The 27,362-nt window shown below is 40.8% G+C and overlaps 1 protein-coding gene across 2 annotated transcripts; it reads right to left on the bottom strand.

Moving 5' to 3' along the window:
* Positions 1-1,920: 1,920 nt before the first annotated feature.
* Positions 1,921-27,328, bottom strand: tmem126a (transmembrane protein 126A). 2 transcript variants are annotated; one of them, XM_072263315.1, is made up of 5 exons: positions 27,156-27,328; positions 26,849-26,967; positions 5,709-5,902; positions 5,157-5,271; positions 1,921-2,483 (listed from the first exon to the last, which is right to left on the bottom strand). In XM_072263315.1, exons 1-5 carry the CDS (start codon positions 27,195-27,197, stop codon positions 2,288-2,290), a joined length of 666 nt encoding a protein of 221 aa, XP_072119416.1. In that variant the 5' UTR covers positions 27,198-27,328; the 3' UTR covers positions 1,921-2,287. The 2 variants fall into 2 exon arrangements, with proteins under 2 accessions (XP_072119416.1, XP_072119417.1); XM_072263316.1 differs by having other exon boundaries at positions 27,175-27,328.
* Positions 27,329-27,362: the final 34 nt, after the last annotated feature.

The raw sequence follows: 27,362 nt of genomic DNA, 5'->3' as shown, positions 1-27,362 counted from the left end.
TGGTGAGATGTAGTGTGTGCAGTTTTGGTCTCCAAATTTGAGGAAGGACATTCTTGCTATTGAGGGAGTGCAGCGTAGGTTCACAAGGTTAATTCCAGGGATGGCAGGACTGTCAGATGTTGAAAGACTGGAGCGACTGGGCTTGTATACTCTGGAATTTAGAAGGCTGAGAGGGGATATTATTGAAACATATAAGATTATTAAGGGATTGGACATACTGGAGGCAGGAAGCATGTTGCCACTGATGGGTGAGTCCAGAACCAGAGGCCACAGTTTAAGAATAAGGGGTAGGCCATTTAGAACAGAGTTGAGGAAAAACTTTTTCAACCAGAGAGTGGTGGATATATGGAATGCTCTGCCCCAGAAAGCTGTGGAGGCCAAGTCTCTGGATGCTTTCAAGAAAGAGATGGATAGAGCTCGTAAAGATAGCAGAATCAAAGGTTATGGGGATAAGGCAGGAACTGGACACTGATTGTGGATGATCAGCCACAATCACAGTGAATGGCGGTGCTGGCTTGAAGGGCCGAATGGCCTACTCCTACACATATTGTCTATTGTCTATAACACACCCTCTGCTTCCATCTTCCCATTATCCTGTTCCCATTTTGCTCCATGCTTTACTTCCTAGTCTAGATACTAGTAATATACTAACAATCTTCCCAGTCCTCATGCAGGGTCTTGACCAGAAACATTGACATACACCGCTCATCTCCAAAGATGCTACTTGACCAGTGAGTTCTTCCAGGTTTTTGTTTTTGTTCTGACATAACTAGTTGTTAACTCCATTCCTTCTTTGTATTAAAGACAGCATAAAAATATTTTAATTTATGTACTATGCAACTTGAAACTTGTTTAGAATCAACAGGAAGATATTCACACACACACACGTGTATATAAAATGCAAGATGTTTATCACTTTGCCTGTGTAGGTTGCATTAATGTGCTGTTGTGAGTGGAGCCAGAGGAAATGCAGAAGGATACTTTTTAAACAGAATGAAGAATATGAAGAATTCTTTTAACTTTTCATTTCATAACCAACCAGCAGGAAGAAAATGGTACTGGTTACTCAAAATATTTAATTTTCCAGATTGAATCCATATTCAACCTGGAAATGTGAACAATCAATTATTTTAATGTTCTTAATAAGTTGCATCAACTTATGTTGTTCAAACCTATACAAGTAACATTGGAATTACTGATACAAACAAAGAAAAAGACATATCAACTAGGCATTTTACATCTTTTGGCCATTGAGTTCCAGCATCTTTGCCTTAGTTGTTGGCATTTTTCTTAAATCTTGGCTGACAGAGTATTGAAAAGATTTCAATATTATTATTTACCCATATTATTTGTGGACATTACTACATTATAAATTAAATCTTCCAATATTTGCTTGTATTAACAGAACAGAAGTTAAAACTGCGATATAAAATCTTTTACTCCAAGTTTCAGAACATGCACCAGTGCCATATTTAGTTCCATATTTTATTTTTAAATAGATACAATTACTTTTAAGACTGCCTGTGGAAAATCACCTTCAGAAAAATAAATGATCTTTATTTCGGTAATAACATTATGGAAAGTTTTCATCTTAATTCAAAGTCATAGACATGGATGCAATAATCATTTAATCCAATGTCGGTGGTTAATTTTAAACCTGTCTCGTTGATGGCTCGAATAATTGGAGCAAGCCAGTAACATTAGAGAAAAAAAATAAGGAATGAATGACAGTAATTTTTATAACACTGGTAGCTCCCTTGTTAACAATTCAACATCAATTGGTTTGGTAAAGATTTAATTGAGACTGAATAGGAAGCAAGGGATAGGGACTGTATCATGTTGACAAACGGGATCTGCAGAACAAGTCTCCCCCTTAGCTAAAGAGAAACTCAACATGAATATCACATTACAACAGAAATGTTTGTTTTACTAAATTTATTATATTACAAATTTAGAAATTTATTTTTCCATTACAGCAAGGAAACCAGCATTGCTTCTTTGAATTTTGTACTAACAATGCAGGCTTTGGTTCACAATCAAATTTTATTATATTACATGTTCATCTTTTGTGGATAGCAGAACATAGAAGTTCCTTACTTTTTCTCTGATATAGCATTTAGTCGCCTTGAAACCATGGAGTATAAAAGATTCTTTCTCGTCTTTTGATAAGAATTTAACTGATTGTACTGTTATTACTCAAATCATTAAAATTTATTAAACACCGGGTGAGAACTGATTAATGCATGATAATATGCTGTCAAATATTCAAGTTAAATATTTTCCTCCTTTAATGTTCAGAATCTATGTGGGATGGAGGAAGTTCAAGCATTTTCATGTAAATTGCATAGTGCTTGGAACTTAGGAAGAATCCAAAGAGAGCCTGAAGGATTATCACATAGCTTAGTTTTCTCTTAAATGGCTGACAAAGAGCAATCCAGAATCTTATTATGTTTCCTTTTTCTGGCATAGGGCTTGTATTGTACCTGGAACAAAAACAAAATGGATTAAGAAAAAAGCTACTGAATACTTGTACATTTTAATTTAGAGAAGAAAAATATTCCTAAGTCTGGTTCAACAAATAATATAAATACAGGGAAGCCCAATCTTCTGCAGATAGGAGCTAAAGAAGTGAACAAAAATGTTGCAACATCTGCCAAATGCTAGTCCCAGTGTCTATGTAAATACTTAAATATAGTCTCTTCTAGTTTGTCTCCTCCACCTCCAGACCAAGAGGCAAGTTACTTTCAAGCTTTTCTCAGGTCATGAAGATAGCTCCTGTTCTTTCCTGCTCTTTTACAAGCATAATACATTCTTGCATTTTATCAAATAATGGTTATTTTGTTTGGTTATTATGTCATGGTTGGCTTAAATAGTGCTTATATTAGCCTTCATATAATTAAACTTTTGCTTATTTACTCAGCATATTTCCTGACTACTTTGACTAGTGGCATATTCTCAGACAATGGGATATACTTTCAAGATCAGGAGCCAGTCATTTAAAATGGAGGTACATTGAATTTTTTTTCATAGTGGCTGGTGAAGTTTTGGAATTTTCGCTCCAGAAAGTTGTGGAGGCTAGTAAAAATAATTATTTATTAAAAGTATTAATTACAAATAATTAAAGTGGAGAGATTTTTTTTGAAAAATCGGGACCAATGGCTGTGGGAATCTGGCACAATCAGGAAAGAGCTGAGGCCAGTATAGATCAGTTATGATCATATTGAATAGTAAAAGCAGGCTTGAAGGGCCAGATGATCATTCCTGCTTCCATTTCCTTCTGGGCTTTTGATTTGTGAATGCTTGAGTTCACACTTGCTTATTATTTTCTATAGTCTGGAAAACCATATTTGAATTACAATGGAACTCCAATTTACAGAGGAACAAACAGTCCTGCACCAGAGAAATACCATAGGACTGCAAAAAAAAAAAAAAAAAAAAAAAAAAAAAAAAGAAAATCCAGCTTTAAAGAGGCGATTTTGCTGATTTTCTTGTTTCCAGGGAAATCCTACTTGGATGATAAACCATCCTGAGATCATCCAGCAACAGAAGAAGGAACCTCAATTTCTATATAGTGAGTTGGGAGGGGGTGGTCAAAGATACCTTAATTTGATTCAACTATATAGGATAGTCATAGTCATACTTTATTGGTCCCGGGGGAAATTGGTTTTCGTTACAGTTGCACCATAAATAATAAATAGTAATAAAACCATAAATAGTTAAATAGTAATATGTAAGTTATGCCAGGAAATTATGAAATAAGTCCAGGACCAGCCTATTGGCTCAGCATATCTGACCCTCCAAGGGAGGAGTTGTAAAGTTTGATGGCCACAGGCAGGAATGACTTCCTATGACGCTCTGTGTTGCATCTCGGTGGAATGAGTCTCTGGCTGAATGAACTCCTGTGCCCACCCAGTACATTATGTAGTGGATGGGAGACATTGTCCAAGATGGCATGCAACTTAGACAGCATCCTCTTTTCAGACACCACTGTGAGATAGTCCAGTTCCATCCCCACAACATCACTGGCCTTATGAATGAGTTTGTTGCTTCTGTTGGTGTCTGCTACCCTCAGCCTGCTGCCCCAGCACACAACAGCAAACACGATAGCACTCGCCGCCACAGACTTGTAGAACATACTCAGCATCGTCCGGCAGATGTTAAAGGACCTCAGTCTCCTCAGGAAATAGAGACGGCTCTGACCCTTCTTGTAGACAGCCTCAGTGTTCTTAGACCAGTCCAGTTTATTGTCAATTCGTATCCCCAGGTATTTGTAAGCCTTCACCATGTCCACACTGACACCCTGGATGGAAACAGGGGTCACCGGTACCTTAGCTCTCCTCAGGTCTACCACCAGCTCCTTAGTCTTTTTCACATTAAGCTGCAGATAATTCTGCTCACACCATGTGACAAAGTTTCCTACCGTAACCCTGTACTCAGCCTCATCTCCCTTGCTGATGCATCCAACTATGGCAGAGTCATCCGAAAACTTCTGAAGATGACAAGACTCTGTGCAGTAGTTGAAGTCTGAGGTGTAAATGGTGAAGAGAAAGGGAGAAAGACAGTCCCCTGTGGAGCCCCAGTGCTGCTGATCACTCTGTCAGACACACAGTGTTGCAAGCACACGTACTGTGGTCTGCCAGTCAGGTAATCAAGAATCCGTGATACCAGGGAAGCATCCACCTGCATCGCTGTCAACTTCTCCCCCAGCAGAGCAGGGCGGATGGTGTGGAATGCACTGGAGAAGTCAAAAACATGACTCTCACAGTGCTCGCTGGCTTGTCCAGGTGGGCTTAGACACGGTTCAGCAGGTAGATGACGGCATCCTCAATTCCTAGTCGGGGCTGGTAGGCGAACTGGAGGGGATCTAAGTGTGGCCTGACCATAGGCTGGAGCAGCTCCAGGACAAGTCTCTCCAGGGTCTTCATGATGTGGGAGGTCAATGCCACCGGATGTTGTACAAACGAAACATGAAGCATGTTTCTTTTCCATAATGAAATGTTTGAAATGCTTATTTGCAATATAGCAGGTTAATTTTGACATTGGACTGAAAAATATTGTAACCAAACACATCCTTTGCATGTAGGCAGAGGAGGTAACTACAGAATCAAATCAGTTATTACAAAAAGAAAGGTTTTATAATGGTATGGTGTCCTTACCTTGTTGCAAGTCCAGCGTTTATCGGCAAGGCCAAGAGAACAGGATATAAGCCTCCACCAAGAGATGCTACTAATCCTCCTCTAACTAGAGCACAGGTGGGACAGTTTAGATCACCTAAACAAATAAATTAGTAACCGTCTCAACTTAAAATTGCAAAATAAGGTGGTTTACAGCAACTATCTGGGCATTATTTTGAAGCAGTTGCTCAACTGATGCAGGCAATATATATCATTATTTAATTGATGCCCCCTGTCCCCATTCCCATGGTTGCTAGTCTTCTCCTTTGTTTCCTTCCTTTATCCACCCCTCTTAGCCCACACAAAAAAAATGAAACACTGTAGTAAGGGAAATCTGTAACATAGTGCACATGTGTATATTGGTTAGAAATGGCAGTTTCTTCCTTTAGCCAAAGCACAAACATGAATCAAAATTATATTCGTACAAGACTGATAAAAATACCCTCTGTACTAAAAATAGGAATATTATTTCAGAAAAAGTTGATTTTGAAAATATCTTTTAGTATTTTTAAATACACAACAGTCTTTACTAACCTGAAAGCAAAGGTTTTGATACAACAGCATTATACCCAGCTACGGTTGACAGGAATGGTAGGATTGCCATAGGCAAACTAGACGCAAAACGAGCCTGCGCAACATTGAGAGCTCTTCGAAAGAAACTGTTGGTAATTAAACCAGCAAGTGCTGAATTTAACCCAAGGTAGAAAGGTCCATAGACAAAAAGTGTTCTGCAGATGAGGGAAAAAGAATAAATCTTTTTTACATTTACAAGTTTCAACTATGAAAAAAGTCAAAATGTATCACGACTCACATTAATGGCTAATATTTCTGAGAAAATAGGTAAGTTGGTTTATTATTGTCACATGTACCAATGTACAATGAAAAACCTGTCTTGCATACTGTTTATATAAATTAATTCATTACCAAAAGTTCTTTTCAGATATCCAGTATAAAGAGTAAGAGAGAGGCAAAAGTGATAGCAAAATAGCACTAGCGAGGTAGTAATGGATGACAAAGAAATGGCAGACAAACTTAATAAGAATTTTGTGTCGGTCTTCACTGTGGAAGACACCAGCAGTATGAAAATTGAGAGTGTCAGGGGCTGAAATGAGTGTAGTTGACATAACTAAGATGATGTTTGGAAAGCTGAAAGTAGATAATTCACCAAGACCAGATGAACTACATCCCAGTGTTCTGAAAGAAGTAGCTGAAGAAATTGTAGAGTCATTAGTAGTGATCTTCCAAGAATCACTAGATTCCTGAGTGGATCCGGATGACTGGAAAATTGTAAATGTCACTCCACTCTTTATAAAGGGAGTAAGGGAAAAGACAGGAAGTTACAGGCCAATAAGCCTGAATTCAGAGGCTGGTAAGATGTTGGGAGTCCATTATTAAGTATGAGGTTTTGGGTACTTGAAGGCACATGATAAAACTGGCCAAAGTGAACATGGTTTCCTTAAGCGGAAATCTTTCCTGACAAATCTGTTTGAATTATTTGAGGAAATAACAGGCAGAGCAGACAATAGAGAGTCAGTGGATGTCAGAAGGCCTTTGACAAGATACCACATATGAGGCTGCTTAACAAAATTAGAGCTCATGGGATTACAGGAAAGATATTAGCATGGATAAATAACTGAGTGACTGGCAGGAGGGCAACAGTAGGAATAAAGAGGGCCTTTTCTGGTTGGCTGATGGTGTTCCTCAGGGGACAGTTTTGGGACTGCTTCTTTTCATGTTAGTTGCCCATGATTTAGATGATCATGGAATTAACGCCTTTGTAGCCAAGTTTGCAGACAATATGAAGGTAGTTATAGAGGCAGGCAGAGTTAAGGAAATGGAGTCTGCAGAGGACAGATGAGGAGAATGGGCAAAGTAGTGGCTGATGGAATGTACTATAGGAAAGTGTATGGTCATGCACTCTGGTAGAAGGAATAAAGGCGTAGCCTATTTTCTAAATGGAAAGAAAATTCATAAATCAGAAGTGCAAAGGAACTCAGGAGCGCAGGATTCCCTAAAAGTTAACTTGCAGGTTGAGTCGGTGGCAAGGAAAGTAAATGCAATGTTAGCATTCATTTTGAAAGGACTAGAATATAAAAATCAAGGATGCAATGCTGAGGCTTTGTAAGGCATTGGTTGGACCACACTTACCGTATTATGAGCAGTTTTGGGCTCCTTATCTAAGAAAAGGATGTGCTGACATCCAAAGAAGGTTCATATAAAGAGCATTTGATGGCCCTGGCATTATACAAATGTTTGTATTTGTTGAAGTTTAGAAGAATGAGGGGGGAATCTCATTGCAACCTATCAAATACTGAAAGGCCTAGATGGAGTGGACGAGGCGATGATGTCCCTTCTAGCTGGAGAGTCTAGGACCAGGGGACACAGCTTCAGAAGAGGGCATCTCTTCATAACAGATGAGGAGAAATTTCTTTGGCAGAGGTTAGTGAATTTGTGGAATTCATTATCACAGATGACTGTGGAGGCCAACTCATTTGGTATATTTAGGTGCTGATTGATAGATCCATGATTAGTAAAGGTATCAAATGTTACAGGGAGAAGGCAAGAGAATGGGGCCAAGAAGGAAAATAAATTAGCCATGATGGAATGGCAAATCAGATTTGATGGGCTGAACAGCCTAATTTTGTTCCAATGTCATTTATTACAACAGTGCTTTTTGGTAATACAAGGTAAACTAACAAGAGTGTAGAATAAAGGGTTACAGTTAAAGAGAAGGTGCAGTGCAGGTAGACAACAAGGTGCAAGGTAATAATAAGGACATTTGTGAAGTCAAGAGACCATCTTATTGTACTAGGGAACCATTCAATAGTCTTCTAACAGTGGGATTGTAGCTGCACTTGAGCCTGGTGGTGTGGTTTTGTATATTTTGTATATTCTGCCCGGTGAGAGGTGGGAGAAGAGTTAACGTGCAGGGCGGGTGGAAATCTTTGATTATGCTGGCTGCTTCAGCGAAGCAGCGAAAAGTCCATGAACTGGAGGCTGGTTTCCATAATGTGTTGAGCTGTGTCCACAATTCTCTGTCATATCTAGCATTCATGGGCAGAGAAATTGCCATGCCATCTTGAAAGGTGCTTTTTTAGATAAAAAATGGTGTGGGTCAAAGTAGACATGCCAAATATCTAACCTTCCGAGCAAGCAGAGGCACTGGTTAGCTTTCTTGGCATGATGTCTACGTGGTTGGACTGTGACAGACTACTAGTGACTCCTAGGAACTTTAAGTTCTCAAACTTCTCCACCTCAGCATTGTTGATGTGACAGGAGCATGTGCATTAACCACTCCCTACTTCTGAAGTCAACGACCAGCTCTTTTGCTGACATTGAGGGGAAGATTGTTGTCATTACATCATGCCACAAGGCTCTTTATCTCCTTCATAAAATCTAAATAATTGTTATTTGAGATATGGTCTACTATGGTGGTATCATCTACTAACTTGTGGGAGTTAGAGCTAAATCTGGGCACACAGTCGTAAGTGTACAGTGAGTAGAATAAAGGGTCCAGGATGTAGTCTTGCAGGGCACCAGTGTTGAGGATAGCTGTGGTGGGTGCAGGTGTGGGGTTGCTGTCTATCCTTATGGCTTGAGGTCTGTTGGTCAGGAAGCCAAGGATCCAGATGATTTAAGGAACACTAGAAGTAACCACATCACAATTTGGAATGCACATAGAAAGAAATGGTTTGGCGACAAAGGCAAATTCAAGGAAAGGCTTAGAAGAGAGTTCAATTAAAAAATAATGTTGTAAGGCATGACAAGTGATATTCTAGATCTTCTGGTTTAAAGGAAACAAGACTAAGTAATGACTGTATATAACGTTAACAAATGGCAAACTGCTCCAGGAAGAAATAGTGAGTAAGAATGGATAACAATGTTAGAGTAGTATATTAAATTACTGAACTGGAGGTTTCAAAGACTTACTCCCACATATACCTATTTGGAGTCATAGAGCACGACAGCACAGAAACAGACCCTTTGGCCCATCTAGTCTGTGCCAAACTATTATTCTGCCTAGTTCCACCCATCTGCATCATTGCCCTCTATACCTCTTCCATCCATATAATTCTTCATACTCTTTCACCTTGTCTATTATGGAAACCTCATGCCTTCTTTCAGCTCTCCTGATTTCCTTAAGTCTTCTCTTCCATTTCTTAAACTCAAGTACTTTATTTGTTCTTTGCTGTCTTTACCTGCTATGCACCTTTTTCTAGGGCCTCAATGTCTCTTGAAAACCAAAGTTCCCTAACCCTGTTAGCCTTGCCTTCTATTCTAAGAGGAATATATAAACTCAGCATTCTCAAAATTTCAATTTGGAACGACTCCCACTTACCAATCATGGTTCTCCCAGAAAAATCCTAATCCACACCTGCCAGATCCCTTCTGAAGCCATCAAAATTAGCCTTTCTCCAATTTAGAGTCTCAACCGAGGACCAGACCTATCCTTCTCCATAGTTATCTTGAAACTGATGGAATTATGATCACCAGATCTAAAGTGTTCCTCTACAGATACTTCTGCTACCTGCCCTGTCTTGTTTCTAATAGGAGATCCAATGTTGCGCTCTCTCTGTTGGGACCTCTATATATTGATTAAGGAAACTTTCCTAAGCACATTTGCCAAGCTCTATACCATCCATCCCTTTCATTGTATGGGATACCCAGTTAATGTGTGGAAAGTTAAAATCACCTGCTGTCAGGTCATTTTTCTTGCAGCCATCTAAATGCTGCTGATTATTGGGTGGTCTATAGTATAATCTAATATGTCATCCCTTTATAACCCCAGATCCACTCATACAACCTCAGTAGATGAGCCCGCCAGTCTGAGCACTGTTGTGGCATTTTCTCTGACTAGAAATGTAACCCCTCCCCTTTTAAAGCCCAATTCAGTTTCTGTTACTGATTTTAAGCCATGAAGATAGAAGTACCTTCCTATTTCTTTTTGGCACTATTTATTTTTATTGTATTATGTCTTGCATTGTACCGCAGCTATGAAACAAGTGATAATAAACCTGATTATGATTCAAAAATAGATGTGAATTGACTTTATTGGGGAAACTACAGAACAATAGGTGAAACTGATTCTATATCAGTTCTATTAAGTTCAAAGCAAATTTATTTTCAAAGTATATATATGTCACCATATACAATCTTGAGATTAATTTTCTTGCAGGCATTCTTAATAGATTCAAGAACCATAATAGAATCAATGAAAGGTTGCACCAGTGTACAATAGGCAATCCGTGCCAATACAAAAAGAAAATAATAAGAATATTGAGAACATGAGATGAAGAGACCTTGTAAGTGAGTCCATAGGTTGTGAGAGTAGTTCTGTGCAGTTCTGTTAAGGGGTGGTCCCTGCCAACATAGAGTTCAGAGAAGTCATTGAATGCCACATTATTTTAAAAAAGTGGATTGTTATCCTTATCTCCATTAAATAAATTGTTACAAATGAAGTTTACTTTGTTGCCTTCATTTTCACATTTAGGTTCAACCATTTCTGTAATATATTCTTTCAGCCAACTTGCTTGTCTAAATCAACTATTTTTTTTCCCCAGATGTTATTCAAGAACTTTAATTGCTTGAACTCCAATGCACCCTATTCTCGTCATATATGGGAGATACGTTCCGAAGTTGATGCATTATGTGAATAATTATTTAAATAGAGAAAATAGGGATGCATTCCAGAGGGCTTCCTAAATATGTTTTATCTGTAATTTATTCACATTTTCATACCAATACAACACAAAAGCAGTACTGCAAGACAAAATTTGTATTATATATCATCAATTTAAGGTAATATTCAATGTAATAAATCACAGAAAGTTAACATCCGAGGGTGTACAGCACTCACCAACAATGGTAGGTATGTTCGCTCCGGAAGATAAGTGATTGTTGTGGTGTCGGGCAGCTTTACATGGATAAGGTGGATGGTTATGGTCGTCAGGATCATATCAAGCACAGCAAGGGGTGAAGGAAGACCCACAGAACTCTTAGAACTGCCGGCAGAAGGTGTTACCGATTTGAATAAAGTGGTGAGGGTTGTTTGCTTGGCAGCATTTTGTTTTAAATTTGCTTGTAGGGAAGAAGGTGGGTCCATGTCCATCGCCATTTGTGCCAAGCGTCCTGACTTCCACCATTCCCTCACCGTTGGTAAACTCCCGGGATTTTCAAAATCATCTGTTGCTTACAGCATCTGAGAGATAGTTCGCGGTTAAAAAAAATACGCATGCCTTTGAATGTGGATTACACCTTGGTAGAGTGGTTGAATCAGCGATGTTGTGTTAAGCGGCAGGAAACGCACTGTTATGTTAGGATGAATGCTGTCCAAATGTTTAGGATGGGCTGGCGCATTGTCAAGCAACAAAAGAACTTTAAAGGCAAGATTCTGTTCCCAGCAGCAGCGTCCCAGAGCTGTGTTACCTTCAGCTGATGCTGCGCTGTTTATAATTTCCGACTTTTTTTCCAAGTGTTAAAGCCGTTCTCTGCTGCTCGGCTGACGGCCCAGGTCATGATATCGGATGCTTAGGAGGCATAGTTAAATATTTCAAGCGCAAAATCACTGCACCGTAGGTAAAACCAACAGAAGTTTAAGATCGCGCATCCACACCTTGCCAAAACCAATGCGAGAGCGGCGGGAGAGAGATTGTGAGGCGTGCACACCTGACCTGTATTGGCGGGAAGGCAGTGCTTCTTGTCCCAACAGTGAGACTGTGAAGCGTGCGCACGTGGCTTGTATTGGCGGGAAGGCAGTACTCCTCGCATAACTGTGAATTTTGAACGCATATAACGAGACGTTGGTAGAAATAGGTTCCTCGCATAACTGTGAATCCACATCGCCTGAAGACGCATATAACGAGGATAGGGTGTATATAATTTAATTAAGTCCAAAAGATTATTGAATTCCGTCTGTTAATTTTCACTTAATATAACTCTGTTAAATATAAGTATTCTCTTTCAGAATAAAATCTGGATAAAAAGTTTCTTGCAAATGTCCAGCAGTTTAGCCAACATCAGTATAAACAGACCTAACATATATCATAACTGATCAGTCTTCTACTGAAATTCAAGTTTCATTGAGTTGTGCATTTATTATCAAAACTGGTTATTAATATATCGATGTATATTTGTGGTTGGCTATCTTCTAAAGAATTTCTTCATATGGCTTGTGCAGTGCAGAATAAATTTGGTGCAAGGACCTCCCTATACACTAGATAATGGAATGCTTTCACTGAAAGAACAATTAGGTGACGTGAGAAGCTGAGAGGTCATTGGTGAAGAGGTAAAATGCTGAAGAAGGAATTCGATAGGAGGGGACAACAAACCATAACTAAAGGGAAAGAGGTGCAGAATCAGAGGAAAGTAAAGGTGACGGGCAGATCCCCCGAGGACAGGTAAGGGGAGAGTTACTAGAAGTCGGAGAAATCAATCTTAATGCCTTCAGGTTGGAGACTACCATGGCACTATATGAGATGTTGCTCCCCCAAAAGTTCAAAGTTCAAAGTAAATTTATGGTCAAAGTACATATATGTCACTACTCTGAGATTCAGTTTGTTGTAGTAGAACAAAAACATGAAATAGAATCAATGAAAAACTACAAAGACTAACAATCAAAGTGCAAAAGATGATAAAATGTGTAAATACAAAGAAAAAATAAGTCAGTAAATAAAGAAGCTACAGGGGGTTGTAAATTTAGTCAGCTCCATCTTGAGTACTGGCCTACTAAGTACCCAGGACATCTTCAAGGAGCGGTGTCTCAGAAAGACAGTGTCCATTATTAAGGACCTCCAAGACCCAAGGCATGTCCTTTTCTCAGTTACCATCAGGTAGGAGGTACAAGGCACACACTCAGCCATTCAGGAACAGCTTCTTCTCCTTTGTCACCTGATTCCTAAATGGACATTGAACCCTTGGGCACTACCTCACTTTTTTTTTAAAAAAAAAATATATAGTATTTCTGCTTTTTGCACGATTTTAGTCTATTTAATACAATATACATATACTGTACAAAGAATACTGAAGATTTACTTATTATTTTATTTTTTCTTCAATTTTATGTATTGCGTTGAACTGCTGCTACTAAGTTAACAAGTTTCATGTCACATGCCAGTGATAATAAACCCAATTCTTAATATGATAAATAAATAATACAGAGAACATGAGTTGTCGAGTCCTTGAAAGTGAGTTCATAGGTTGTGGAATCAGTTCAGCGTTGAGGTGAGTAAAGGTATCCACATAGGTTCAGAGGCCTGGAGGTTAAAGGATAATAACTATTCCTGAATCTGGTGGTGTGGGACTCAATGCTCCTTCCCAATGGCAGCAGCAAGAACACAGCATGGCCTGGATAGTGGGGTCCTTGATGACCCGCGCTCACCCCATCATCTCACTGCTGTAATAGAGTCCCCTGTCCTCACCTACCACACCATCAGTCTCTGCAACGAACACATTCTCCTCTGTAACTTCTGCTATTTCCAAAGGGACCCTACCACTAAACCTGACTTTAAACCCCGCCCCCCATTTTCTGCAGGGATCGCTCCCTCCACGATTTCCTTTTCCATTTGTCCAGCAGTCTAAGTGCTGCACCTGCCCATACACCTCCTCTCTCATCTCCATTCGGGGCCCCAAACAGTTCTTCCAGGTGAGGCAACACTTCACCTGCGAATCTGCTGGGGTCATTTATTGTGTCCAGTGCTCCCAATGCAGCTTCCTCTACACTGGTGAGACATGTCGTAAATTGAAGCAGTCCCCCATCGAGCTCCTCTTGTACCATCTGCCACAAGCAGTACTTCCTGGTGGCCAAACATTTTAATTCCAATTTCCATTCCGATGTGTTGATCCACGGCCTCAGGACCTTTCCAGTCCTGATGAAGTGTCTTGGTCTGAAATGCTGTTTATTCCTCTGCATAAATGCTGCCCGACTTATTGCGTTCCTCCAGCTTTTTATGTGTGTTGCTCACCTGGAAGGACTGTCCAGTGGAGCTACCATGAAATAAATTGCTTCTGGGGTGTCAACAATTAGCAGAAACTAACTGATAAATCATCTGTGGAAGGAGCATCATTAGTCTGAAGTTTGTCACTTTATGAACTTCTTCTCATGGCAATGAATACACAAAAAGCTTTTCCACATTGTGTTTGAGGAATGGGTATGGGCAAGTTGTGGCTGGAGATCTACGGACTGTACCAGGATTTGGCTTTGCTGCTTCTTTCAGGCTTGTTTGAATTCTCTTCATCTATAGGGAGAACATTATGTAGGCTGAATCAGGACATAACTAACTTTCTTTTATTAAGGTACAAGAGTCAAATGTTACTGGAATAGTCAATGTACACTCAGTGGCCACTTTATTAAGTACACCTGCTCATTAATTTAAATATCCAAACACACAATCATGTGGCAGCGACTCAATGCATAAAAACATACAGACATGGTCAAGAGATTCAATTGCTGTTCAGACCAAACCTCAGAATGTGGAAGAAATGTGACGTAAGCAACTCTGACCATAGAATGATTTTTGGTGCCAGATGGCATGGTTTGAGTATCTCAGAAATTGCTGATGTCCTGAGGCTTTTACACAGTCTCTAGAGCTTACAGAGAATGTTGCAAAAGAAAAAAAAAAATCCAGTGAGTGGCAGTTCTGTGTGCGAAAATGCCTTGTTACTGAGAGGGGTCAGAAGAGAATGGCCAGACTGGTTCAAGTTGACGGGAAGGCGACAATAACTCAAACAATCATGCGTAGAGTGCAGAAGGTCATCTCTTAACGCATATGTTGCGGCTTGGAGTGGATAGGCTACAGCAGCAGAGGTTTATGAACATACCTCCTGTACCTAATAAAGTAACCATTGAGTGCATACTAATTCTTAATTACCCTTGGAACTTGTTGGAAAGCTACATTATTGAACTAGATAACGGGGTGATCCGTTGGGGCACCCTTTGAGAGAAGGGTAGTGCAGTCTGATGTGACCAGAATGAACATTAAATTTCCCTGAATGCTATTGGTATCGCTTTGCTTTGGAAATTGACAAAGAAAACCTCAGTTTATTAAAGAAGAATAATGCGTAGCAAGGCAAATATAGCTCCTCCTCGTTTAACAGATGACACTTCTGATGGCATCATTTCTGGTTGATCTACCACCCTTGTGCCTCTCGTTGTCATTCTGGAGACATGCAGTCCTTTCATCTCTTCTGCTGTTTATTCTTTGTCTCTGATCTTGGAGACATGCATTTCTCTGCTCCTTTGTCTCTTCCTCTCTGCTCCTCCTGTAGCTGTTTTTGTCATTCTGGAGACATGCAGCCCTTTCATCCTCCGTCTCTTCATCTCTTCTGCTGTTTGTTTTTTGTCTCCAATCCTGGAGACATGCATTTCTCAGCTCCTTTTCTCCTCTCTCCACCTCCTGTGCCTGTTTGTGTCATTCTGGAGACGTGCAACCCTTTCATCCCCCATCTCTTCATCTCTTCTGCTGTTTGTTCTTTGTCTCTGATCCTGGAGACTTGCATTTCTCAGCTCCTTTGTCTCTTATCTCTCCTCCTTCTATGCCAGTTGTTGTCATTTTGGAGATGTGCATGCCTCTCCTCCTCTGTCTCTTCTTCTCTCATCTTTTTTGTCCTGACTGTTTGATCCTGGAGTCGTGCAGCCCTGGCCTCATCCGATTTTTGTTCTCTCCCTCTCCTTGCCGCTTCCCGACAACATTTAGTGTCATCTCTTGACCATAATGTCCCCCTTCTCTTTCCACGCGGCATAATTAGGCTGTCCATTTTTTTTTACCCTAATGCTTGATAGAAAATACGAAGCAGTAACACCAAAGCCTCCAGGATGCTACTTTTTCTTGATGATGTGGTTGGCACTCTCCTAAATGGATGTGATAGCCCTGCTCTTTTGCTGTGGTTGGTGTCGCTGCTGTGAGCATTGTGAGGCGCTGCTGAGGCTGGCCGTGTGCATGCATCATGGCGTCACGTCGCGGTTTCCAGTAAAGCTGGAATCGGCTCGGGTTGTGGAAAGCGGGGTCTGTTGATTGACGAGTGAGCAATTTTATATGAATATATAACCTTGAACTTTGCAAGCATTCTGTAAGTTAGCGCATTTTAAATCAATTTAGTCAAAAAAAAAGCCGCTGTAATGCACCATTTGGGCTAATTGGAGGTTACAAACAGACAAACAGAGCATGAGAATTTTAGTAGTAGATAGATGTCTGCAGACCGGTGAAGATACTCCCACAGTACCATTGGATGGAAAGGTCCAGGAGAGAGGAGTGGTAAAGTCCAGATAGTTGCTGTCTCGTCGGCAGTTAACAATGAAAAGATCCAGAGCAGGCAGCAGAGCAGGATGTACAGGAAGAGAAGCAGGGTTGAAGATGGCAGAAGGGGTCATCAGTGCCCGCTGGAGAGTCCTTGCCAAAGAAGTACGTATGGAGAAGGAATGAAGAGGTCATTGTCATGGCTGAACTTACTGAGGTGTGGGTGCAGGGAGACAAAGGTGAGGCCCTTACTGAGGACAGAAAGTTCTGCCTCAGAGAGGGGAAGGTCCAAGGGAAAAAGAGGTTTGGTAGTGTCTGAGCAGAGGAGAGGGTTGGGGTTCTCAGGGAAGGTGGGGTGGGAGGAAGATGGAGTCTCCGAGGACCCAAGATCTGATAGTGGGACCTGAGAAACATGGGACTGCAGAGTGGTAGTAGGGGAAGGGGAGACATGGGATCCAGCGGTAGCACGTAAAGACCCGATTTGGAGGTGCTGTCGGTCAAGATCCAGGCTGGAGTCAGAGTTGGAGGTTATGGATAGGCACTTTGAAAGTGACCAGAGTTGCTAGAACCCGCATTCAATGGAGTCCAGGTTCTGAATCTGCTCGGGATTGTTAGAACCAATGAGGTTGGCAGCAGGGGTTGTGGTCTGGGAACATCTGTGCCAGCTGGCATTGGAGATGGCAGGTTCTGTAGTCTGCTGACAGGCGATCTTCCAATCCTTGTTGGATGTGAGAAAGGCAAAGAACCAATTGGAAAGCTTATTTGTTCTTTTAAAACCGGTTGGAAGTCTCTTAACATTACTTTTGAAAGCGATCGCCTGGAACACAGTTTCACTTCAATGTATTTGAGCACACTGCTGTTTCGGAATTATAGAACAGCACAGGCCAAAGAAAAAGTGGTAGCTGAAAATGCACAGGAGATCCAGCAACCTGTGGATTACTACAACTTGTAAGGTTTCTTAAGTTGTTAAGACCATCTGTAGTCAAATTCTCAAGGGATTACACCATCATGAGCTGAAGATCAAGGACACAAGGCCAGTTAACACCACCATAGCATAGGAGTTAGTGCAACGCTATTATAGCTCTGTATGTCTTCCCCGAGGAATGTGTGCGTTTTCTCCAGGTGCTCTGGTTTTCTCCCATATTCCAAAGATGTATCTGATAGGTTAACTAGTCATTGTACATTGTCCTCTGATTGGGTTAGGGTTAAATCGGCACTGTCAAAGGTTGCTGGGTGGCGTGGCTCAAAGGGCCGGGAGGGCCTATTCAGTGCTGCATCTCTAAAAAATAAATTCCCTGTTAACAAGGTGTAATAAAGACTGTGAAAGCAGTGTCTTTACTCCACCCCACAGCACTAACTAGTTTAATCTTGTCACTCTAAGGTGTGGACAAGAGCTGAAAAGATCACATGTCAGCTGGAAATCAAACAGACCCCAGGAGCAGATAATATTCTTGCTGAGGCTTCAAGCATACAACTATAGCCTCATCTATCACATCTGGGAGGAGGATATGCCACATATCTCAGAAGCAATAATTGCGATTTTCTTTTCCTTCAGGAAAGGAAACAAATGTGTTAATTACAGAGAGGTCTACTTGCTATCTGTTGCAGAAAAATTGATTTCAAGGATTATTCCATGAATTACAGTAGATATGATCCTTGCAAGCAAGGCCACCAAGTAAAATGGAGAGAGCAGCATCAACATAACCTTTTTCAATGTAACATAGAAAATAGGTGCAGGAGTAGGCCATTCGGCCCTTCGAGCCTGCACCGCCATTCCGTATGATCATGGCTGATCATCCAATTCAGAACCCTGTACCTGCCTTTTCTCCATACCCCCTGATCCCTTTAGCCACAAGGGCCAGAGAATTCCACAGATTCACCACTCTCTGTGTGAAGAAGTTTTTCCTCATCTCAGTCCTAAAAGGCTTCCCCTTTACCCTTAAACAGTGACCCCTCGTTCTGGACTTCCCCAACATCGGGAACAATCTTCCTGCATCTAGCCTGTCCAATCCCTTTAGAATTTCATACGTTTCAATAAGATCAATAAGATAACAGAAGCCTTTGTCTTTTAAAGGGAAAGGATGAGAATTTTTCTCAAATTTGACTACTCTTAGTGGGAAGTAGTTCAACACCTGTTGCTTCAGTTCTAGAAACAAGGTCACGTCAATCTCAGTCATTGAACTATAGTTCATAAGCAATGCTTGCACTTGTGCATACTGCTGCCAAGCCCAAGTCATTATTGACTCATTGTCTGCTGCAGAGCGAATGAGCAAAATGAAGTTCTACCACCAACTTGGCTGCTGCCCTGATGATAAAGCTTCACAGTCACCAAAAAACATGGACCAATTTCCATACTTTTGTAGGTATTTTTCAGCAAAAACAGAAAAAGGAAGCTGATGCACTTTTCTACGACTCTTAGAAGATAGACAATAGATGCAGGAGTAGGTCATCTGGTCCTTCGAGCCAGCACTGCCATTCACTGTGATCATGGCTGATCATCCACAATCACTACCCCGTTCCTGCCTTCTCCCCGTATCCCTTGACTCTGCTATCTTTAAGAGCACTATCTAACTCTTTCTTGAAAGCATCCAGAGAATTGGCCTCCACTGCCTTCTGAGGCAGAGCATTCCACAGATCCACAACTCTCTGGGTGAAAAAGTTTTCCCTCAATTCCGTTCTAAATGGCCTACCCCTTATTCTCAAATTGTGGCCTCTGGTTCTGGACTTGCCCAACATCGGGAACATGTTTCCTGCCTCTAGCGTGTCCAATCCCTTAATAATCTTATACATTTCAATCAGATCCCCTCTCATCCTTCTAAATTCCAGTGTATACAAGCCCAGTCATTCCAATCTTTCAATATATGACAGTCCCGCCATCCCGGGAATTAACCTCTTGAACCTCCGCTGCACTCCCTCAATAGCAAGAATATCCTTCCTCAAATTTGGAGACCAAAACTGCACACAATACTCCAGGCGTGATCCCAGCAGGGCCCTGTACAACTGCAGAAGGACCTCTTTGTTCTTATACTCAACTCTCCTTGTTATGAAGGAAAACATGCCATTAGCTTCCTTCACTGCCTATTGTACCTGCATGCTTACTTTCAGTGACTGATGAACAAGGACACCAAGATCTCGTTGTACTTCCCCTTTTCCTAACTGGACACCATTCAAATAGTAATCTGCCTTCCTGTTCTTGTCACCAAAGTGGATAACCTCATATTTATCCACATTAAACTGCATCTGCCATGCATCTGCAACCACTCTCCCAACCTGTCGTAGTCACCCTGCATTCTCATAACATCCTCCTCACATTTCACACTGCCACCCAGCTTTGTGTCATCTGCAAATTTGCTAATGTTACTTTTAATCCCTTCATCTAAATCATTAATGTATATTGTAAATAGCTGCGGTCCCAGCACCGACCCTTGTGGTACCCCACTAGTTGAAAGCACTTGAAATCCACATCCACATCATGAATTTTTTAGAACGTGGTGAGATTTTTCCGCCACGTTTTCAGGCAGAAAGATCACCTTTTCTGAGGAAGAATCCCCCCCGCAAAAGCATTTTAATCTTTTTACTATGTAAGTCAGTTCCTCTCCAAATCTGTCTCTGTATATGGTTCTTTAAATGATCTGTAGATTTATACTCACAAGTCTATCTATTCCTCTACGATTTCCCAAATGTTATCACTTAATACAGTGGTTCCCAAAGTGGGCGATATCGTCCCCTACCCAACAGGCGGTGGGAAGCGTTCAGTAGCAATGGCGGGGGGAGAGGGTGGAACTGAGGGATTGCAGACTTAATTTAAGAAATGAATTACTTATTTTAAGCATTTGATTCTCATAATTAATTACTTTATTGATCCCAAAGAAAATTAGTGTCACAGTAGCATTACAGATATAAATATATAAATATTAGAAGAGAAATAAGAAATAAAAAAAGTTACCTCAAACTGTCTGGGGGGTGGAGGCGCGGTCATTCATCCCTGGCTACAGGTTATTGACTCATTATAGAGCCTAATGCAGTGGTCCCCAACCACCGGGCCGCAAAGCATGTGCTATCGGGCCGCGAGGAAACGATATGATTTGCAATATGAAACGATATGAGTCAGCTGTACCTTTCCTTATTCTGTCACGCCCACAGTTGAACTTGAATGCACACGAGGTCATTACACACGTGCCATCCATATCAGCGCGGGAAGATCAACTCCTCGACTTGCAAATGATGGCGGGCTGAAAAGTATGCTTGACATAACATCTTTATACTTCATACTTTATTGTCGCCAAACAATTGGTACTAGAGCGTACAATCATCACAGCGATATTTGATTCTGTGCTTCACATTCCCTGGATTACAAATATTAAATATTAAAAAATAGTTAAAATTAGTAAATATTAAAAATTTAAATTATATATCATAAATAGAAAATAGAAAAATGGGAAGTAAGGTAGTGCAAAAAAACCGAGAGGCATGTCCGGATATTTGGAGGGTACGGCCCAGATCTGGGTCAGGATCCATTCAGCAGTCTTATCACAGGTGGAAAGAAGCTGTTCCCAAATCTGGCCGTACGAGTCTTCAAGCTCCTGAACCTTCTCCCGGAGGGAAGAGGGACAAAAAGTGTGTTGGTTGGGTGGGTCATGTCCTTGATTGTCCTGGCAGCACTGCTCCGACAGCGTGCAGTGTAAAGTGAGTCCATGGACAGAAGATTGGTTTGTTCACGATCTTCTGCAGCTTTTCGGTCTTGGACAGACAACTTCCATACGAGGTTGTGATGCACCCTAGAAGAATGCTTTCTACAGTGCATCTATAAAAATTAGTGAGGGTTTTAGGGGACAGGCCAAATTTCTTTAGTTTTCTCAGGAAATAAAGGCTCTGCCGGCATTTTGGATCAAAGTCAAGACTAAGTGACCTGAGATAGCCACGAAAGCACTGAAAACATCGCTTCCATTTCCAACATATCTCTGCGAAGCGGGGTTTTCTGCAGTGAATGCAACGAAAACTAAATTGCGGAATAGACTGGACATAAGGAACCCCCTTCGAGTATCGCTGTCTCCCATCAGCCCTCGATGGGACCATCTTGTTGTAGGGAAACAAGCCCAGTGCTCCCACCGATTCAGCGATATTGGTGTGTTGCAATGATTTTATATGTTCATACGGGGAAAATATGTGCTGTGTGTTTAATATCCAAACGTTACTTAAAATGTTATGATGCTATAGACTTAATGACTTATCACTATATTCATGCGAGGAAAATATGTGCTGTGTGTTTAACATTAAATTCGTTAAGATAAACCCTTTTAGAAACGAAATTGAGTGTATTAGACACTTATAACTGACTTATAGCTGACTTATCACCTATACTCCGGTCATGATTAACACTCCACCCCCCCCCCCCCCCCCCCCCGGGGTTGCCAACTATCCCATATTAGCCGGACATCCCGTATATTGGGCCAAATTGGTTTGTCCCATACGGGATTGCCCTTGTCCCGTATTTCCCCCGCTAAGGTAGAGCGTTCCTATGAAACCTTTCGTGCCGAAATGGCGTAAAGCAAAGAAGCAATTACCATTAATTTATATGGGAAAAATTTTGAGCGTTCCCAGACCCAAAAAATAACCTACCTAATCATACCAAATAACACATAAAACCTAAAATAACACTAACATATAGCAAAAACAGGAATAATATGATAAATACACAGCCTATATAAAGTAGAAATAATGTATGTAGCGTAGCTTCACTGAACAGAATCGCAAAAAATGATTTGTAGAAAAAAAAAATCGGCACGTACACGCATGCGCACACAGGTGCCCGTACAAGGCTTCATGGTCATGGTAGTCTTTCCTCGGGGTAAACACAAGTGTCCCGTATTTGACTGCTACTCTTGTCTGTTGGCAACCCTACCCACCACCCCTCCTCCCCCCCGCCCAAGTCGGCCGGTCCGCAAGAATATTGTCAATACTAAACCGGTCCGCGGTGCAAAAAAGGTTCGGGACCCCTGGCCTACTGGCCATGGGCAAGAATGACCTCATATAGTCATAGTCATACTTATACTTTATTGATCCTGGGGGAAAATGGTTTTCGTTACAGTTGCACCATAAATAATAAATAGTAATAGAACCATAAATAGTAATATGTAAATTATGCCAGTAAATTATGAAATAAGTCCAGGACCAGCCTATTGGCTCAGGGTGTCTGACCCTCCAAGGAAGGAGTTGTAAAGTTTGATGGCCACAGGCAGGAATGACTTCCTATGACGCTCTGTGCTGCATCTCAGTGGAATGAGTCTCTGGCTGAATGTACTCCTGTGCCCACCCAGTACATTATGTAGTGGATGGGAGACATTGTGGCATGCAACTTAGACAGCATCCTCTTTTCAGACACCACCGTGAGAGAGTCCAGTTCCATCCCTACAACATCACTGGCCTTACGAATGAGTTTGTTGATTCTGTTGGTGTCTGCCACCCTCAGCCTGCTGCCCCAGCATGCAAAGCAAACATGATAGCACTGGCCACCACAGACTCGTAGAACATCCTCAGCATCGTCTGGCAGATTTTAAAGGGCCTCAGTCTCCTCAGGAAATAGAGACGGCTCTGACCCTTCTTGCAGACAGCCTCAATGTTCTTAGACCAGTCCAGTTTATTGTCAATTCGTATCCCCAGGTATTTGTAGTCCTCCACCATGTCCACACTGACCCCCTGGATGGAAACAGGGGTTACCGGTACCTTAGCTCTCCTCAGGTCTACCACCAGCTCCTTAGTATTTTTCACATTAAGCTGCAGATAATTCTGCTCAAGCCATGTGACAAAGTTTCCTACCGTAACCCTGTACTCAGCCTCATCTCCCTTGCTGATGCATCCAACTATGGCAGAATCATCCGAAAACTTCTGAAGATGACAAGACTCTGTGCAGTAGTTGAAGTCCGAGGTGTAAATGGTGAAGAGAAAGGGAGACAAAACAGTCCCCTGTGGAGCCCCAATGCTGCTGATCACTCTGTCGGACACACAGTGTTGCAAGCACACGTACCGTGCTCTGCCAGTCAGGTAATCAAGAATCCATGATACCAGGGAAGCATCCACCTGCAACGCTGTCAGCTTCTCCCCCAGCAGAACAGGGCGGATGGTGTTGAACGCACTGCAGAAGTCAAAAAACATGACCCTCACAGTGCTCGCTGGCTTGTCCAGGTGGGTGTAGACATGGTTCAGCAGGTAGCCGATATAGTGCTCTTTGGAGCAGTAGTTACTTTAGTCTATTACTAAAAATGATCCTCGGTTCAGTCAAGGTGACATGCAGAGGGCTGGAAGCATTTTCCAGAATTGCCAGGATTTTCCATAGGGTTCTTTGTTCTACCACAGCCTTCAGTATGTCTAGTTTGATTCCTATAACAGAACCAGCCTTTCTAATCAGTTTATTGAGCCTGTTGGCATCACCCATATTGATGTCATTGCCCCAGCACACCACTGCATAGAAGACTGTACTGGCGACAACAGACTGGTAGAACTTGCGAAGGAGAGGCCTGCGTACTCCAAAGAACCTTAGTCTCCTCAGGAAGTAGAGGCGACTCTGGCCCTTCTTGTACACAGCCTTTGTGTTGATTACAATGATCGTGTAATCACCTCATCTCTTGCTAATCCAGCGCTCTCTTAGACTTTAATTGAAGCGCATTTATAGTTGTTGAAAAGCAATCTGAAACTTCTGTATTTGGCACTTCATGAGAAATCTGGACTGAAGAAATAAGTGTTATTTCTGGGCCCAGCCTACTCATTATTGCCGTTCACTAATGTAGTACAGAGTTTGCAAGTACAATTCCTATATTCTAATTACACAGTGATGCAGTTCCTGTGAATTAGGGTATGGTGTTTAACGGGATATAGATCAGAATCTTTCAAGTGGCCTTGATCACATTTCTTTAGCCCATGGCCCAACTTAGATATATCTGCCCCAGTTTATCTACCTTCAGGCAGAGTCAGGTTTTGCCTGAACTATGATGATGTCATAACTTACGCCTTTAATGATCACAGCATTTAATGTTGGACTTAAACGATAGTTATCATTCCATAACAAAAATGGCAGAAGCAGACCAAACAAAAAAATGTAGACATTTCCCCTGTTGTGTGAAAATGCTGTTCAAAGGTGAGTAGATGAAACGACTGAGAATGTGGAAGATACTTGGGATCTGTGCAGCACACTTTGGACAATACAATCTGCTCTGCAGTTGAATGAGACAGCTTTGCCAGGCAATGAACCTCCGCAGCTTGGTTCGCTTCATAAAATATAAAAGCATGAGCTAAGAGTTGATATTAGTAAGGGGACTCAAAAGATACAAAGGGGGAGCCATTATTTCGGGCAATTTTTCATAGGACATTCCGATCACCAACATTCTTGCTTGTGTAACAGATGGGGCATCATCAATGAAAGCATGCCACCACGAGGTTACTACTTCCTCAAAAAATGTTGTTCCTAACGTATTTACCATTCACTGTATAATTCACAGACAACATCTTGTTGCAAAAAACCCAAGTCATCAGTTGCACAAATCATTAAATACTGTTATCACAGTGGTGAATAAAATCAAGTCCCATGTTCTCAATTCTTGACCATTTTGAGAGCTTCATACTGAGAATGATGTACAGTCTGAATAGAAGTCAGATGGCTTTCAAGGAAACCTGTGATAAAATTCTTTGATGACTCGATTGCTTCATTCAGTAATCAAGAATATTAGGCATGACATTGCTTATTTGTCAAAATTATTTAGCAACATTTAATGGTCAATCTTCAATTGTAAGGAAATTATCTGAATCTTATCAAAGTTAAATCAGTCATCTCCACATCTCTGTCGAAGTTAATAAATCCATTCCTGAACACTTGTAATGAGAAATTAATAGGAAGGATGGAGGAAGAACTGATCGCACTACAAAATGTGCTGAAGCTGAGGTTCAAAAAAAAAATCATATCAAGACTTTTGGTTGTAGAAAGAAATCTCTGAAAGCTATCTTGTACTGTGGAAAAAGGTTAAGCTGTTCTTTCTTGCCTTTCCAACATCATATTTAGTGGGGTGCAGTTTCAGTGCAGTCAGCCAACTTCTTTTAAAGCAACGAAACAGACTGCAAATTACTGAATGTGGGGATCTGAGACACCTTCTGAGTGACATTCAGCCTGATATTTAAAAGCTGATATCACTGCACCAAGCCCATCCATTTCATTGAAAGGTGAAAAAGCAATGAAGTAGGACTATTAATGTATGCTCTAAAATTGTTGATGAATGTTTATTACTTTAATTAAAGAATCTTATTTATAGCTTTAAATATACTTGAATAATTTTTGCAATTACTTGTCATTACTTAAAATTTGCAGCTATTTTCTTTCACTGCGCATTGTAAATAAAATGTTTAAAGTTTTTATGTAATGACCAGAAAGGTGGGTGGGTGGTTGGTCTGTGAGCCAAGGGGATCAAGGGGATGGTAACGCAGAAAATTTGGGAATCACTGATTTAATGTATATTCTTTCTCACTTGTCTACACATCACAAATACATTGCCTGAAATTTAAGGTTAATTTACATTTGCCACATTTGACAAAAATAACCATTTATATTATCAAATGCAAATTCTACAGAAAAACATAGGGAGCCTGATTAAGTTTGATGCTATGGAAAATGACCTATTATTAAACCCAGTAAAACTGAACTACAACCAGCCATACACTTTTAAGAGAAAAGATGCTCTGTTTTCTTTCACTGAGTCAGATCTGTTACTTCTCCTTATAAAATACTTGTTTTTACTTTTCTGACTTGTCTGAATAGTGGTAATTGGTTAAAATGCTTATTATAAAACACAACTTTGAATAGGATGAAACTACCAATTTTTGATGCAGCATTTACTTAAATAAAGCATTCAAATAAAAAGAGAATGTCTTTGAAATTCTTTATTGTACTGCCAAATTTTTTGGAAGAGAAGCTGAGATACAGAAAGGAGTTATCTATCTATCATCCCTTGAATTTGCTTATCTGGTGTAAAGATGAGAAAAGCTCTCTGGAGAAACTACAGAAATCTCTCATATATGGCCCACCATCACTGGCACCAATTGGTAAAATGTCCAAGGAAAAATTATTCAACTACATTTTAGGAATGAATGCAATCAAAGATTTCATACTAGATCAGAGGAAGAGCAATTCATGTAGGTGGAGTGGAGGCTTCAGCATTGAGACTTACACACTGCTGCCCAGGAAAGGAATAACATTTTAGTACAAAGAAAGGCTAGTTAAGGTCTCCTTCCCCAAACAAAAAGATTATTCAAGTCACAAGCCACAAATATACTATTAGAAAAGGTGCATCAACCACCCTCTTATATTAAAACATTTAACAGCTTTATACTGAGGCAATTGTTATTACTTTACATCACTCACCGTTAAATATCTTCGTGGATAGGGATAGGAATTAGACTCACCTATCTAATTCTGGAAGGCGCTCAAACCGTTCAAGGAGCATTTCCATCACATTTGAGCTGGGATTCTTATTTTGATGATCTTGTGTAAACAACGCACCACTCTTTGCCATTTTCGTCGCCTACAATTATTTATGACAAAATTAGAAAAGCATCTTTATCTATTCAAAATGGCGTCAAATTACAAAGCATTCCGAATATGCAAACAATTGTACAAACATATAGGGCGAATAGCAACATATTCATCAAATATATCCAAATAGCGAAAGTTTCATCAATTAGTACCATCAAAATATCATTTGTAAAATACCTGAGTAAGATCCTCTAACCTCGACTGTGAAGAAGTAGCCATTTGCCGAAGAACTTCACTGTTGTTTGATATCAAAACAAAGGATAAAGTCCCTGAACACCTTTGCTTACCATTAACCCAACACCCTGGGCGCAGACATATTGATCACCTGACCGATATACTTTCTCCTTTCACTCCCGCCTTCTCGAGGAAAGACAACGGAAGACC

The sequence above is a fragment of the Mobula birostris genome, chromosome 7, assembly GCF_030028105.1.
Source record: "Mobula birostris isolate sMobBir1 chromosome 7, sMobBir1.hap1, whole genome shotgun sequence".
NCBI classification, from domain to species: Eukaryota; Metazoa; Chordata; class Chondrichthyes; order Myliobatiformes; family Myliobatidae; genus Mobula; species Mobula birostris.
Note: the sequence above shows the minus strand (reverse complement) of the source record. Positions and strands in the feature narration are given on the sequence as shown.